Genomic DNA, 17,606 nt, shown 5'->3' on the forward strand with positions numbered 1-17,606 from the left:
TCTCAACCACGTTGTTACAACTTTGTCAACAAATAAATTTTTGTAGAATTTTTTAATGGAAATAAAGTCTCTCATTTTTGGGCTCCTCGAAAATACCCACTTTGATTTTTGGGTTTCAACCCTTATCGTCAAAAATCAACCCCTCTCTACCACGTAAATACAACTTTGTCTGCATATTAATTTTTGTAGAATTTTTTAATGGAAATAGAGTTTCTGATTTTTGGGCTCCTCGAAAATCCACGCTACGATTTTTGGGCTTCAACCGTTAACGTCAAAAAATTTATTTGTTGACAACGTTGTATCTACGTGGTAGAGAGGCGTTGATTGTTGATGTTAAGGATTGAAGTCCAAAAATCGTATCAAATATTTTCGAGGAGCCCAAAAATCAGAGACTCTATTTCCATTGAAAAATTCTAGAAAAATTCATTTTTTGACAAAGTAGTATCTACGTGGGTTGGTTTTTGACGTTAAGGGTTGGAGCCCAAAAAACGAAGTGGGTGTTTTCTGGGAGCCCAAAAAAAGCCCAAAAATATCCCGTTATTGAATTACTGAAAATTTTCAATTTTTTGAAGGGGGTTGATTTTGGAAGTTAAGGGTTGGTTTGGGGAAAATTTTTTTGCGTATTTTAAGAGCCCAAAAAAGCCCAAAATTCTGGTGTAATTGAATTTTTATTCTTTAGTGATTTAAAGAATCGGAGGTACTGGGTCGATATTCATAATTTAATAATTATTCAATTTTTAATATTTTTTCATAATTTATTTATTTGTCTTACTTATGGTCATATTTAAGTTTCATTTCTTTAACAATTAATAATTTAATAATTAATACATTTTTATTTATTAATATTTAACAGTTCATTAATTGAAACTATTATAATATAAACAACTTTCGTCGTTTTTCCACAGATTTTTTTTTATTTTATTTTTTTTCAACGTTATTTTTCACGTATAAAACAAAAAGTAGGCGTCCTATCAAAAGGTGATTCTTAACGAAGTTTTAAATTTTTTTGGGATAACCAGTTTTGTTAATTCATCTTTTTCGTATCCTACATAGTTTGTCCACAAAATGGAATTTTTTATTTTCCATTATTTTTGGTGCAATCAAAATTTGAATTTTCGATTTTTGAAGAAAATCCAAACATTTTTTATGATAATCTTTTAAATCTTTCAAAAATAACTGTTTTTCTTCTTTTGACTTTTTTTCGTATCGTGCGTTTTTCGGCTTCAAATTTTTATTTTCGGTTGATTAAAAAAATTTTGAAAACGCTATAACTCTGAGAATCTTCTTTTTATCGAAAAAAGTCATAAGGATAAATTGTTTTTTTTTAATACTATAAATATCCGTACATAGAATTTTCAAATACAGAAAAAAGTGGTCTCAAAAATTTTCAAAATGCGCTCACTTTTTGAATTTTTATCAAAAATGGCTGGTTCACGAACTCGTCCTTACTTTTAGGACCTAAAAAAAGTGTGACAAAGATGAATTCGATTCGTTCATTTTTTCGCGAGTTATCGTGTTTACGGACGGACGGACGGACAGACAGACGCCATCGTGAGAACCTGATTTTCGGATTCAGGGGGTCTCGAAGCGTGGAGATCCGTTGAAAAAGTGTGATGTCACATTTCCGACAATTCTAATACTTTCTCAATCATAAATGATGAGAATGTAATATGGAAATTATGATATTGAAAAATGGTAGGGCCAGAACTTAATTTTTTCAGCTCGAAAAATTACCATTTTTTATAAATATTTATAATTACTTAATTTTTTTTAAATATTCACAATTTATTCTTTCATATTTTTTATTGTTGTATTTATTTTTAATATTTTTATCTTTTTTCATCAGAGACGCCGAAAAAATCTCGAAAAATAAAATTCCAGAAATTATAAAATTGTCGAAATATAAATATGACGAATTGGAAAATTGTCGAATAATTCAATTCCAGCCAGCATTAATATCAACGAATTTTAAAATTTCCGACAGAAAATTGCCCAATTATAAAATGAAAATTACAATTAAAAATTTGTTTTTAAATATTATTCATTTCCTTATTAAATATAAAACAATCAAATATTTTTATGAAAGAAACAAACTTTGTTACTGCTTAAAGTTTAAAAAAAAATTATTATTTGAATCTAAAATAACAATAGTCGAAAAAAATAAATTTGTAAATTATAATTTTGATTGAAAGTATCCATAGCATTCAAAAGAAGGTTTTTTGTTGCGTGCTTATAAATATATTTTTATACAATTGTTATACAATTACTTTTACTTATAATTCAAAAAGTAATATTAAGAAACTTTCAAAATAAAAAAAAGAATTTCCAATAAAAATATTTTATTATTTTATTACTGATACATCAATAATATTGATTAAAAAAACAATTTAAAAAAAATTTTAAACTCGGTCTTTTCCTGGTTCGGATATTTTCTAATTCGGCAAATTTTGTCGGGTATTTTATTTTTAGGGAATTTTCTAATTAGTTAATATTATCTACAATGCAGGAATAAAATTTCATTATTCCGGAATTTTTTAATTCGTAAGTTTTATGATTCGGCAACTTTATAATTCCGAGAGTTTTATTATTCAAGAATTTTCTAATTCGGTCATTTTATTTTTCGAGATTTTTCAGTCTCCTTCCTCAATTCATAATTTAATCATTATTAAATTACGAATGTTTATTAAAAAATGGTAATCTTTTCGAGATGGAATTAGTTTTAATATTTATTATTTCCTTAATCTGAAATATCACAATAGTATAAATTAAAAAATTGGTAGATGTAATTTAATAATTACTAAACTATGAATGTTTTTCTAAAATTACCAATAATTATTGGGTTTTGTTTTATAAACTTGATAACTATTTTTTTAATTGATCAATACGTTAGTATAAGTTGTTTTATCATAAATAACATAAATGAACGTGATTTTGACAGATTTTAAATTTTTTGAGGAAAATATTAAACTTTTTGGGTTTCCCCTGGATGATATTTTACTTTTTGACTAAAGAGAATATTGCCGATTAAAAAATTGCGAATGTTTTCTTAAATCAAAATAACGTAAATGAACGTGATTTCCACAGATTTTTAATTTTTTCAAATTTTTTAATTTTGAGAAAATATTAAACTTTTTGGATCTCCCCTGGATGATATTTTACTTTTGGACTAAATAAAAGATTTTGGATTAAAATTACGAATATATTCGTATTCAGCACCTGAAAATATGTTAGTATAAGTGGTTTTAACCTAATTAACGTAAATTGTTGTCTTTTTATCAAAAAATAATATAATAACACACATATTTAAGTTTTAATTTTTTGATTTTTAAAGAAAGCAAAGAATAAAAATCTTTCAAAATCACGTTCATTTACGTAATTATGTTAAAACCACATATACGAACGTATATTGAGGGGCTGATTACGAAAATATACGTAATTCTTCATTCGAAAATCATCTCTTAAGTCCAAAAATAAAATGTCATTCCGGGGGGACCCAAAAAGTTTTATATTTTCCCCTTCAAAAAAAATCGAAAAAATCCAAAATCAGTCAAAATCACCTTAATATACGTTAACTCTGGTAAAATTTTTAATTTTCGATTAAAGAGAAGATTTTCCAAAATGTTTCAAACCATTTACACAAAAATACGAAAGTCATCAAAGGAAACAATTACCATTTTTTAAATAAAACGCGGGAATTGACGTGGCATCATCGACCAATCCAAATGAAGCTTTCTCTCACTTCTTGAAACTGATTGGCTAAATACTAAAAACCGACGGAAAACACTGAATTTCCCGGGACTTTAACGAAATAGTTGGCTATTCTGACACCAGCAGCGACTAGTTTTTTTCTTCTAGTGATTTTGTTTCTTATCACAGAAAGTACCAGCTCCAGACAGAAAGAAGTAGCAGTAGAAACTTTTCGATATTTTACATTATAATTTTCGTTTTTACGTACTTTTGAGAAAACGCACGTAAGTAGTAATCACAATTTTTAGTATTTTATATTTTCCTTCCTCGCCTAGCGTTTATTTATTCGGTTTAAAGTCGATCGAGGGAACGACGCATTTTGTTTGTTCCAATATTTTAGACTTAGGCCAGGTTCGTGTTAACCTATTTTGACATTTCGTTTGGCTCGCAATTCCAGACTGTAAAAATAATAGAAAATATTGAACTATTTGAGTTTCTTGAAACCTTCTGTATACAAGCTAGTTTAACTTGAAAATGCGATAAGTTTAGTGGAAGGGCCTATCACAAAATTCGAAAAATTGTTGGTCATCTGGTGAAATTTGTGTAATCGTTATGCATACAAAGAACTAAAAAACGGTCCTTAAAAGGTAAATAACCACTACTGCGTATCATAAAAATTGATCGATAATTGTGCATTTTATCTCTGAAAGATTCAAAATTGTTTGTTTATATTAGGCGAACTTTATTTCGGAATTGCATATGATTCGAATTTGTAAAAACGATGACAAGAATCAATTTTCCTGTGTCATTCTGTCTGCATGCCTCTAATTGACGCATTTTTTATACAAAAAGAAGTTACGTGGTGTTTTGCGAGTATATTTTTGTGAAAAGAGAGTTCTCGAAAGGTCAGGTCGTATTGTTTTCAACATGTGTTTCATTAGTCATCTCGTATAAAACAAGTAGACAAGCCTAATATTTTCAGTAGAGTACAATATTTCCATATTGCAGCGATAAAAATTAACCAGTTTTGAATTAGAAGTGTGTTTTATGTGCATCAGGCCTCAAACTCACCACAGTATTGACACTATTTGACATTTTTTTAAGCCATGGCACTATTTTACTATTATTTCGAAAAAAATTACGCTATTTTCTCCCAATTGTCCAGTGGCATAGTCCTAACAGAAAAAGTTAGAAAAAGAGCTTAGGTAAACATTCTATTAGTTGGTTGAAAATTTAATTATTTTTAAACTAACAATTAAATTTTTCGATTTGTTGTTAAAAAATTATCGTTTCAGTTACAAATTTACCAGTTTGGTAGAAAATTCAACGGTTTGGTTGAAAATTAAACTTTTTGATTGAAAAATCATATTTTTTGGTTGAAAATTACTTTATTCTTGGATAATTCGTCCTTTTGGCATAAAATTAAATAATGTTGTTGAAAATTTAACAACTTTGTGAAAAATTCATTCTTTTTTTGTTAAAAATTATTTTTATGTTTGAAATGATTATTTTTTGATCGAGAATTTAATAATTTTGTTGAAAATTCGTTCTTTTTTTCAAAGTTACTTTTTTTTATCCGAGTTTTTACCTTAAATTGTAATTATTCCATTTTTGGTTGAAACTTTATTCTGTATATTATCAGCTGGAAATTCGTTTTTTCTTTTGTATAGAACATTAATCTTCTTGTTCGAAAATCAAGATTTAACCAATTTTTTGAAAATTCGTTTGTTTGATTTAAAAGATATTTTTTGTGGATTATTATTTTTATATATTATTTAGTTGAAAAATTAATTATTTTGTTGAAAGTGCAACAATATTGTAAAAAAGTCATCTCTTTTTATCAAAAATTTATTTTTTTGGTTGAAGGTTCATCTCTGGTTGAAAATTGTATAATTACAAATTGAACTATGCTGTTAATTATTTATTACTTTGTAAAAATATTAATTTTTCATCAAGAATTCGAAATGATAGTTGAAAATTCAACTATTTGCTTTTAAACGAACTTTCGTGATAAATATTCTATTTTTTTGTAGAAAACTCAACGGTTTGGTAGAAAATTAAACTTTTTGATTGAAAAAATTATATTGTTGAGTTGAATAAATCTTTATTTCATAGATAATTCGTACTTTTGGCTTAAAATTAAATAATGTTGAAAATGCATGTATTTTGTTAAAAATTCGTCTTTTTGGTAGAACATGAATCTTCGCTTTGGAAAATTAATTTTTTTGGTTGAAAATTTAACAACTTTATAAAAAATTCATCATTTTTTTGGTTAAAAATTATTTTTTTGTTTGAAACTATTATTTTTTGATAGAATATTAATTCTTATTGATCGAGAATTTAAAAATTTTGTTGAAAATTCATTCTTTTTTTTCAAAGTTACTTTTCTTATCCGAGTTTTTATCTGAAAATGTAATTATTCCATTTTTAGTTGAAACTTTATCATGTATATTTTTATCAGCTGGAAATTCTTTTTTTTTTTATAGAACATTAATCTTCTTATTCGAAAATTCATCTCTTTGGTTAAAGATTTAACCTATTTTTTGAAAATTCGTTCATTTTATTTAAAAGTTATTTTTTTGTGGATTATTATTTTTATGTATTATTCAGTTGAAAATTTAATTATTTTGTTGAAAGCGCGACAATATTGTTAAAAAGTCATCTTTTTTTTATACAAATTAATTTTTTTAGTTAAAGGTTCATCTCTTTGGTGGAAAATTTAACTATTTTGATGAAAATCGTTTCATCTTTGTTTGAAAATGAATTTTTTTGCGTAAAAATTAACCGATTTCATTTAATTTTGTATTCAGTATTCAAAATGATAGTTGAATATTCAACTATTTGCTTTAAACGAACTTTTGTGATAAAAATTCTACTTTTTTGTGGAAAACAAAACGGTTTGGTAAAAAATTAAACTTTTTGATTGAAAAAAATTATATTTTTGAGTTGAATAAACCTTTTTTTTCTAAATAATTCATCCTTTTGGCTTAAATTTAAATAATGTTCAAAATTCATGTATTTTGTTAAACAATCGTCTTTTTGGTAGATCATTAAAAAAAAATTATTCTTCTTAGTCGAAAATTCATGTTTTTGGTTGAAAATTTAACAGCTTTGTTGAAAATTAATATTTTTTGTTACAAATTATTGTTAAATTGGAAATTCGTCTTTTTTTTTTTAGAACATTAATTTTTTCAAGTGAGAATTTAAAAAAATAGTTGAAAATTCGTTTTCTTGTTGTTCAAAGTAATTTATTCATCCGAGTTTTTATCCGAAAATTTACCTATTCAATTTGGTTAAAAATTCGTCTTTTGAGTAAAACATTAATCTTCTCGTTCGAAAAATTCAATTTTTTGGTTGAAAATTTAACAACTTTGTAAAAAATTCATTTTTTTTTTGTTACAAATTATGTTTATGTTTGAAATTATTATTTTTTGATAGAATATTAATCTTATCGATCGAGTATTTAACAAATTTGTTGAAAATATGTGTGTTTTTTTTCAAAGTTACTTTTTTCATCCGAGTTTTTATCTGGAAATGTAATTATTCCATTTTTGGTTGAAACTTTATCCTGTATATTTTTATCAGCTTGAAATTCCTTTTTTCTTATAGAACATTTATCTTCTTGTTAGAAAACTAATCGTTTTGGTTCAAGATTTAACAAATTTTTTGAAAATTCGTTTATTTAATTTAAAGGTTGTTATTTTTATAGATTATTTAGTTGAAAATTTAATTATTTTGTCGAAAGCGCAACAATATTGTTAAAAAGTCCTCTTTTTTGTCAAAAATTTAGCAACTTTTTAAAAATAATTGTTTAAACTGAAACTGCATCTCTGGTAAAAAATTTAACTATTTTGATGAAAATTAGTTTCATGTTTGGTTGAAAATAAATTTTTAAAATAACTATTACATTCTTCGATTTTTTGTTAAAAAATTATCGTTTCAATGAGAAATTTGGTAGAAAATTAAAGTATTTGTTTGAAAATTAAACTTTTTGGTTTAAGAATAATATTTTAGGGTTGAAAATTAAACTTTTTTCTCAGATAATTCGTCCTTTTGGCTTATAATTAAATAATGCTGTTGAAAATTTATGTATTTTGTTGAAAGTTCGTTTCTTTGGTAGATCAATAATCTTCTCGGTCGAAAATTCATTTTTTTGGTTGAAAATTTAATAGCTTTGTAAAAAATTCATTCTTTTTTGGTTAAAATTATTTTTTTGTTTGAAACTATTATTTTTTGATAGAATATTAATCTGATTGATCGAGAATTTAACAATTTTGTTGAAAATTCGTTCTTTTTTTCAAAGTTACTTTTTTATCCGAGTTTTTACCTTAAATTGTAATTATTCCATTTTTGGTTGAAACTTTATCCTATATATTTTCTATCAGCTGGAAATTGTTTTTTTTTATAGGACATTAATCTTCTTATTCGAAAATTAATCTTTTTGGTTCAAGATTTAACAACATTTTTTTTAAATTCGTTTATTGGACTTAAAAGTTATTTTTGTATGGATTATTATTTTTATCTATTACTTAATTGAAAATTTAATTATTTAGTTGAAAATCGTTTCATCTTGGGTTGAAAATTAATTTTTTAAAGTAAAAATTAACGGATTCAATTTTTCGTTAAAAATTTATTTTTTAAATTACTATTGAACTATGCGGTTAAATATTTATTACTTTGTAAGCAAATTAATTTTTTATTAAGTATTTAAAATGATAGTTGAAAATTAAACTATTTGCTTTTAAACGAACTTTTTTGATAAAAATTCTACTTTTTTGTAGACAAGTCAACGGTTTGGTAGAAAATTTAACTTTTTGATTAAAAAAAATTATATATTTTTAAGTTGAAACTTTATCCTGTATATTGCATAAAATTAAAAATTCTCAACCAAAAAGTGGAATTTTCAACAAACGAATTATTTTCTACCCAAAATGGCGACTTTTCAACAAAATACATTAATTTTCTGCTAAATAGTTAAAAAGAATAGTTTCAACCAAAAATGGAACTGTTAAATTTTCAGATAAAAGAAAAAAAATTTCACAAGAAAAAGTGTATTTTCAATCATTAGTCGTTTTTATTACAAATTAATCTGATTTAGTACAAATGTCATCTATCTTGGATAAAAATGTAATATTTGGTAGAGAATTCAAATATTTTGTTAAAAATAAGTCTTTTTGGATTAAAAATTCAATTTTTTTTTAGAAATTTCATTTTTTCCAAAATGAAAATGCAACAATTTTGTTTAAAAAATTTCTTTGTTTGAGTATTCTACTATTTTTTATGAAAGATTCGGTTGAATCACTTTGTTAACAAATTTTTTTTTAAAGACTTATATTTTTAGTTTGAAGTTGATCTCCTTGTATGAAAGTTCAACTATTTTGTTGAAAATTAATCTTTTTTAATGGAACATCCAACTATTTGAGTAAAAGATGAAATACATTGTTAAAAAAAATATTTTGATTGAAGGCTTATGCTGAAAAGTTACATTTTTTGTTTGAAATTTTAATTTTTTACAAAAAATTCAACTTTTTCTGAAAATGTATCATTTTAATTTAAAAATTCATCTGTTTTAGTAGGAATTTCTTTTTTTTATGAAAATGCAATATTTTGGTTACAACTTCTTTTTTGTTTGACTATTCGACTATTTTGTTTGAAATATTAAATATAAATCAATTACTGAAAACATAACAAAACGCATTCAAGGTTCAAAATTATTAAAAATAGTTTTTTGCAAATTTCGAACAAAAAATTTAGAATTTTTTTAAGAATTATGAAAGGCTTCAAAAGAATAAAAAACATTTTCTTAAGATTCCGAGGAAAATTTAAAATGACTTTTTATTTTGAAGCAATAATTTTAAGAGAATATTTAAAAAGATTTAAAAATTTTCAAAAATGTTTTCCATTTTACAGGATTAAAAAAATTTAGAGAGAATTCGAATCGTTATAAAAGATATTTAGAAGTTCTGAAAAAATTTCCAAATTAATTGAAAATTTGAATAAACGTAAAAGAACATGTAGGTTTTTCAAGATTTTGAAATAAAATTTTGAAGCTTTCTAAGGATTTTTAAACTATTTAAAGTAAAAATAATTTAACTTTTAATTTAGGAAGTATTCAGTTTATAACAAAAATGTAATCGTACAATTTTTAATATTTCTAGTTTAAAATGGATTAAAATAATTTGCAGCCTGTTTATAGCAGAAAAGACATTTTTTGTTTAAAATTAATTAATCACTTTGAAAATTTTCAATTTATATATGAAATGCTGTTTATTCCGTTTATAATAAATTTTTTATTTATTCTATTTATTTTTTATAAACAAATTTGATGAACAAAGGAGCAAATAGTTTTATTATCGGTAAAAAAAATTTGGTTTGCTCAAGTGCTTTATATTAATCCAGGAATGGCATTTAATTACAACGCCAATTAAAAAAATCATAATAACCATTGTTATAAACATTTCTTGTGGCCCTTTCGCATAGAAAAAAAATTTGCACTGGAAATGTTTTAAGCTGTTGGAAGAATGACTGCTAGTCACAAAAATATTTGAGAATTAAAGAATAACAATTGTTGTAAATAATTCTCGTGACAAAATATTCAAATTGAAGGGTTTATCAAAGTTTAAATTTCTTTAATCGATAGAATGGCTGCGGATGTTCCTAAAAAAATGTATCTTCGATAATATTTAGTGAAATATAACAACTTAAGTGTTTATCAATAATTTAGATAAAAAAATTCAAAATGTATCTTAATCCAATGCACATATTTCTGACAGAGAATATTGAAACAACTGAAAGTTATTGAAACAACACATAACTCTGGATACCATGGTTACGGAAAATAATTATATTTCTCAATTTTTCATTTTAAGGAACCAGATTTTTGCTACGCGAAACTGACGAAATCTGTACCTATTCTGGCCATCAAAGAAAATTCAAATTTGATAAAACCTTATGTTTAAATATTTTGTCACAAGAATGGGTAATAACAGGGATTATTGTTAACTTTTCTAGTATTTTTGTAACTAGCAGTCATTCGTCCAATAGCTTAACGAGTGCAAAAAAAAAATTCTATGCGAAAGGACGAAAGTTTTGAATTTGTTTATAAAAATTCAAATTGTTATATCTTATCAAATATTATTAAATATTTATTATTTTAAGGAATACCTAAGGTCTTTCTGGCGATTAATAGAAATTAAAAATTGAATAATCTCAAATTTTAATATTTTTCCTCAAGAATTGTTTAGAAGTGTTTATCATAAACTTTAAATAAGTTTTGTAATTAAATATTATTCCGACATTAATATGAAGTACATTTAGTAAAAAAAATTTTTACCGATAATAAGACTAATAAATGGAATAATAAGCAAATTATTTGTATTTTACAAGTCTCTAAACATTTATTTAAGACAATATAAAGTTTTCCTGGTCAGTTATTAAAGCGCAACAAATTGTTATGTACAAAATTTCAGTTTTTCCATACTTTGAGTGGAAAAATGATTAATAATCAAATATAGAAGGCAAGAGTTCAGAGCGTCAAGCTCTTCAGAGTTTCATGAAATTTAATTTATAAAAAAATGTTTAATCGGACCAAAATTGAAGGCTCTGGACATTTTTAAACAAAAAAGAAGTGCATTTCCTCCCACTGTGCGTGACCTTGATTGATAATAATGAGAACCTCTGAGTCACTTGACACCCACGTGACACCAACTTGATTAAGTGTTTTACCGCCTTCAATTTTTAATAATTTTTTTCTGTTGAACGTCTCGAAAGAAAAAAAAACAATATAACGCACCTTCGGTTCGAATAAAAATTACGTATTTAAAAATTATTTTATCTAAAATTGCAAAAAAAACCCGGTTTGAAGGGCCGAAATTCTAGGAATGGTTCAACTGTGGTACGCCACCTGGTGACAAACGTCCGAAGTAGAAAGAATAGGTATGATTTTAAAGATACATTTTAATTTTGCATAAAATTGTTCGAACGATTTTTTTGTGGAGTTTAAAGTACTTATTGGATAATAAAAATAAGTCTTTATCGAAAACAAAATGTGGTAGATGGAATTTACATATTATAACGCGAAAAAACACATTTGTTGTACATTTTTATTAATTTATACATGAAGTATTTACTATTTAATAATCTGATCTAGAAGTTAGGTTAGAATTCCTATTTAAATTCCAATCTTCTATTATTCGTATTGTTGGCATAATGTGGATAAAATTTGTTCGCTACATACATTAATTAAATTTTATTAAGCTCACAATGCATTGAAACTCACATGAAATAGTGAAATAATTGTATTTAAAAAAAAAAACATTTCACAAAAATGTGTTTTTCGCTTTATAAGATGGAATTTCTATCTAAAACTATTCGTTTTTGATGAATATTTGTTTTTAGTATTCAATAATTTTTTTAAACTTTACAAAACAATCGTAAAAACACTTTTTTGCAAAAATTAAAATACATGTTTAAAATTGTCCCTACTCTTTCTAGTTCCAGTTTTTCGCACCATGTGGCGAAATGGTAGACCACCATTTAGAGTTCTTAAATTCTTGAGAATTTAAGTTCAGGTTATATAATTGAGAATATGACAGAATTTAGTAGAATTTACTTGTTATTATATAATATTTATTGTTCAGGTTATTATATCAACGGTTGAATATAAATTATTTTCTAGCTCAGACATATTCAGGAATTTAAAATATGCAAAGCAGTAGCTCATTAATTATTTAATTGAAAAAGAATTGAATTTATACAACAAAAGAATTTTAAAACCAAAAAGAACTCCCAACAAATGAAGATTTTCTACTCAAAAAATAAATCAAAGTTTATCTAAATTATTGAACCTTCAAACCAGAAGACAAATTTTCTTTACAGAAATTAAATTTTCAAACAAAAAATATGACTGATCAAAAAAAAATTAATTTTCCACAAAACTGATGCATTTTTACGCAAAAAAAGGAAATTTCAAACTAAAAAATTGTTTTCTACAACAACAAAAAAACGCGAATTTTTAACAAAAAAATATCAATCTTAAAAAAATGGAAAAGTTACATTCATTTTCGGTTAAAAAATGAATTCTAAGCAAGGAAAAAGAAGTATTTTCCACTAAACAATTAAATTTTCAACCAGACATACGCCTTCAACAAAGAAAAATTTCACGATGTAGTTTAACTTTGACCCAAGCATTTTAATTTTCAATTAAAAAAGACTAATTGTCGACAAGATAATTAAACTTTTAACCAACGAGATAACTTTTCAACTTAAAATATAAATCTTGAATAAAAAAGTGATTTCTTAAAAAGCGATTTAACCAAATGTTTTTAACCAAAAAGTTGCATTTTCATATAAAAAATTTAATTTCTTCTATAACAGATGAAGTTTTAAATCAAAAAGATAAATTTTCAACAAAAAACAGTTGAATTTTCTGTTGAAAAAGATTTTAGTTGAGTTTTCACGATCAAACTATGAATTTTTTAACAAGAAATAATTTTCTATAAAAAAAATGGAATTTTCAATCCAAAAAGACGAACTTTTAACCAAAAGGGAGGACTTTTTAACTAAATTGTTGAATTCTCTAGCAAATAGTTGCATTTTTATCAAAAAATATGAAATTTATCTTAAAGCAGAAGAATTTTTTAGTACAAAAAAAGTTGAATTTTCAATCCAAAAAGACGAATTTTTTCAACGAAAAAGGATGAATTTTTAAGAAAATAGTTACATTCTCTACCAAATAGTTGCATTTTTACCCAAAAAAGATGAATTTGTAATTGAAAAAAAAACCTTTTTTTTTAAGTGGAACTTTCATCCAGAAAATATTTCAGTTCCTTTTTCAATACCAAAATATAAATTTTAAACAAAATGTAAATTTTCTAAGAAATAGTTAAGTTTTCAAGAAAATAGTATAATAGTTTAATTTCTAAGAAAACGGTTGCATTTTTATCGAAAAAAGATTTAATTTCTGCTAAAACAGGTAAACTTTAAAATGAAAAAGACAAACTTTTTAAAAAATGGCTTTTTAAGTATTTAAGTTATATTGAAATTTATATTTATATTCAATACGCTAATATTACAATTTTAGGTTTTGAAAAAATAGGTTTCATTGTTTTTTTAAGTAGTCTATTTTATAACAAGCCAAAAAAGTCTTATGTTCTAATCTAAAGATTTTGAAACTTTTACGAATATGTTATTTTTTTAACTTGAAGCTTTAGAATTCGATCACAAAATAAATAATATATGTATACAATTTTTAAACTCAGTATCAAATATTCAAGAATATTTTTGCGTTTTAAATTCTATAAGCGTACCTTTTTACGTGGGCCTGTTTTAATTTAATCGTGGAATTAATATTTTTCATCAATTTAAGTAATATTGAAATTTATATTTATATTCAATACGCTAATATTACAATTTTAGGTTTTGAAAAAATAGGTTTCATTGTTTTTTAAGTAGTCTATTTTATAACAAGCTAAAAAAGTCTTATGTTCTAATCTAAAGATTTTGAAACTTTTACGAATATGTTATTTTTTAACTTGAAGCTTTAGAATTCGATCACAAAATAAATAATATATGTATACAATTTTTAAACTCAGTATCAAATATTCAAGAATATTTTTGCGTTTTAAATTCTATAAGCGTACCTTTTTACGGGGGCCTGTTTTAAATTAATCGTGGAATTAATATTTTTCATAGGAATCATTTCTAACATTATTGGTGATGTATGGAAAATTTGATTGTTTGATAACCCAGGTAAGAACTCGATGTGTCAAATTAATTCAACACTTAATTGAAAACAGGATTCGCTTTTCAAACGTTACGAACCAATTTTTTTTTTAATTCGAATCAATTCCCGAAGAGCACATTCATCAAAGAAATTCTCGGTGATATTGCCGTGCTCCCCGACATATTCTCGGGCACATAAACTCTTTAGAACTCTAGGTGAAATACACACCAGCTTGGGGGCCCGGATTGATAGATATGAAGAAGGATATTTTAATTTTCAGGATTAATCGTCTCGGTGGCCATCAGGTGACAAAGGGCGAATCCTAAAGCCCCAACATGGCGGAGGACATGTTAGGTGCGGACATATGCAGGGTCTGTCGATCGGACGACCCTGAGAGACCTCTCTTTCATCCCTGCATTTGCACGGGCAGTATCAAATGGATCCACCAGGAGTGCTTGCTCCAGTGGATGCGGTATTCACGCAAGGAGTACTGCGAGCTCTGTGGATACCGCTTTTCTTTTGCTCCAATCTACAGCCCGGACATGCCTCGACGGCTGCCTCTTCGGGATGTGGTGGGCGGATTATTTTCAAGCATAGTCACCGCCGTCAAGTACTGGCTCCACTACACTCTAGTCGCCGTTGCCTGGCTCGGAATCGTTCCTCTAACAGCATGTCGAACCTACAGAGCCCTCTTCAGTGGACCTCTTGATCTAGTAAAAGTAAGAATAATCCTACTCCTTTTTTTTTTTTTTATCTTTTAGTCTAATAAACATGACAGTTAAAAGTTCTTTCTAGGCATTTGGAAGAATTTGGAACGAAATTTTTACCTGGCGTAGAACTAGTATAATAATATTATACTATATAAAAATTTGACATAAGTAGGAATTGAAGGGTCCGCGGTCTAAACCTGTTAACTAACATTTCAGAAATTTTACACGGCGAAGGAAAATCGTTCCACGGGCCTATGCTGTAGATACGAGAACGTAATTTTCGAAAATCTATTTTAAAAAATTAAAAGGACTTGTACCTTTTTCTTTGCGGGATATTAACTGCATAGAAAAAATGTCAGTTAGCAGGTTTAAACCGCGGACCCTTTGATTAATAAACAATAAATAATTAACAATAAATGCAGGTATGAAATTCAGATTGTCAAAGATTTCAATAATATTTTTCATATTTCGCAGATTTCAATGATAAAGAATTCGAATAGATTAAAAAGATTTAATAAAAACTTCAATTATTTCATCAAAATTTTCGATAGATTTCAAAGATTGCATAAAGATTTCAATGATTTCGCAACGATTTCAATATATTATTTCATAAATAATACCTAGTATTTAAAATATTTCGCAAAGAGTTCACAAATATTTCAATAATTTCACCAATATTTTCTAATATTTCACAGATTTTAGAAAGATTTCACAAAGATTACAAAGGTTTTGGATTGATTAAAAAGATTTATCAAAGACCTCAATTATTTCATAAAAATTTCCGACAGTTTTAAAAGATTGCACAAATATCTCAATGATTTCGCGACGATATAAATATTTTCACAAATATTACCAAGCATTTCAAATATTTCACAAAGGTTTTGGATAGATTAAAAGGATTTTACGAAGAGATCAACGATTTCCGAAATATTTAAAAAAACGTGAAATGTTTCGCAAAGATTTCACAAAGATTTTATTCATTTTTACAAATATTACCTATTATATCAAATATTTCGCAAATATCTCACAAAGATTTTCAATATTTCGCAAAGATCTTGGATAGATTAAAAACATTTTACAAAGAGATCAATGATTTCCCAAAAATTTCAAATATTTCGCAAAGATTTTAGATAGATTTAAAAGGTTTCACAAAGACTTCGATTCTTTTCCAAAGATTTCACAAATCTTTCAATCATTTTTACAATTATTACTAATTATTTCAAAAATATTTCAAAGATTTTATAAAGATTTCGGATAATTTTGAAAGATTTCACTAAGGTATAAATGATTTTACAAAGATTTCAATAATTTTACAAATATTGCCATATATTAGAAATATTTGGCAATGCGTTCCCAAAGATTTTAAAAAAGAATTCATGGATTTCCCAAAGATTTCATACAAAATTTGAAAGTTTTCAAAACATTTCAAAAGATTTTACAAAGATTTTTTAAATGTTTTAAATAAATACAAAATATTTCACAAATATTTCAAAGATTTCAAACGAATGCAAAATATTTTAAAGAAATATTAAATATTGCAAAGAATTTGAAGAATTTTAAAGATTTCAACAAATTTTTAATGATTTTAAAAATTTTAATGACTTTAAATTATTGCGAAAAATTTCACAAAAAATTCCAAAGAATACAAGAATTTCAAAACATTTCAAAGATTTTAAACCATTTAAAATTTTGTTTAAAAGATTTCATAAAGATTTCAAATATTTTAATGATTTCAAACGAATGCAAAAGTATTTCAAAGAACTATTAAATATTGCAAAGAATTTGAAGAATTTCAAAGATTTCAATACATTTAAAATTATTTAAAAATTTTAATGACTTTAAATTAATGCGAAAAATTTCACAATAAAAATTTCCAAAGAATACAAGAATTTCAAAGATTTTAAACAATTTCAAATTTTGATTAAAAGATTTCATAAAGATTTCAAATATTTTAATGATTTAAAATTAATACAAAATATTTCTCAAATATTTTAAAGATTTCAGAAAAATAAAAGAATTTCAAATATTTCAAAACATAACAAATATTTGAAACGAGTTCAAAATTCTTTAGAAAATTTCAAAACATTTCAAAAGACTTTACAAAGATTTTTTAAACGTTTCAAATAAATACAAAATATTTCACAAAGATTTCAAAACATTAAAAATATTTTTATTATTTCAAACGAATGCAAAATATTTCAAAGAACTATTAAATATTGCAAAGAATTTGAAGAATTTCAAAGATTCCAAAGAATACAAGAATTTCAAAACATTTCAAGGATTTTAAACAATTTCAAATTTTGGTTAAAAGATTTCATAAATATTTCAAATATTTTAATGATTTAAAATTAATACAAAATATTTTACAAATATTTTAAAGGTTTCAGAAAAATAAAAGAATTTCAAATATTTCAAAACATAACAAATATTTGAAACGTGTTCAAAATTTTTTAGAAAATTTCAAAATATTTCACAAAGAATGACAG

The 17,606-nt window shown here is 24.9% G+C and overlaps 1 protein-coding gene across 1 annotated transcript in view; it reads left to right on the forward strand.

Moving 5' to 3' along the window:
- Positions 1-3,873: 3,873 nt before the first annotated feature.
- Positions 3,874-17,606, forward strand: part of LOC117168694 (E3 ubiquitin-protein ligase MARCH6) — a 30,666-nt gene continuing 16,933 nt past the window's right edge. Inside the window, exons 1-2 of the mRNA XM_033354375.1 lie at positions 3,874-3,971; positions 14,691-15,129. Of these exons, the coding sequence (XP_033210266.1) occupies positions 14,746-15,129 (384 nt within the window). The 5' untranslated portion in view covers positions 3,874-3,971; positions 14,691-14,745. The remainder of the gene's footprint in view (positions 3,972-14,690; positions 15,130-17,606) is intronic.

Source organism: Belonocnema kinseyi, chromosome 3, assembly GCF_010883055.1.
Source record: "Belonocnema kinseyi isolate 2016_QV_RU_SX_M_011 chromosome 3, B_treatae_v1, whole genome shotgun sequence".
NCBI classification, from domain to species: domain Eukaryota; kingdom Metazoa; phylum Arthropoda; class Insecta; order Hymenoptera; family Cynipidae; genus Belonocnema; species Belonocnema kinseyi.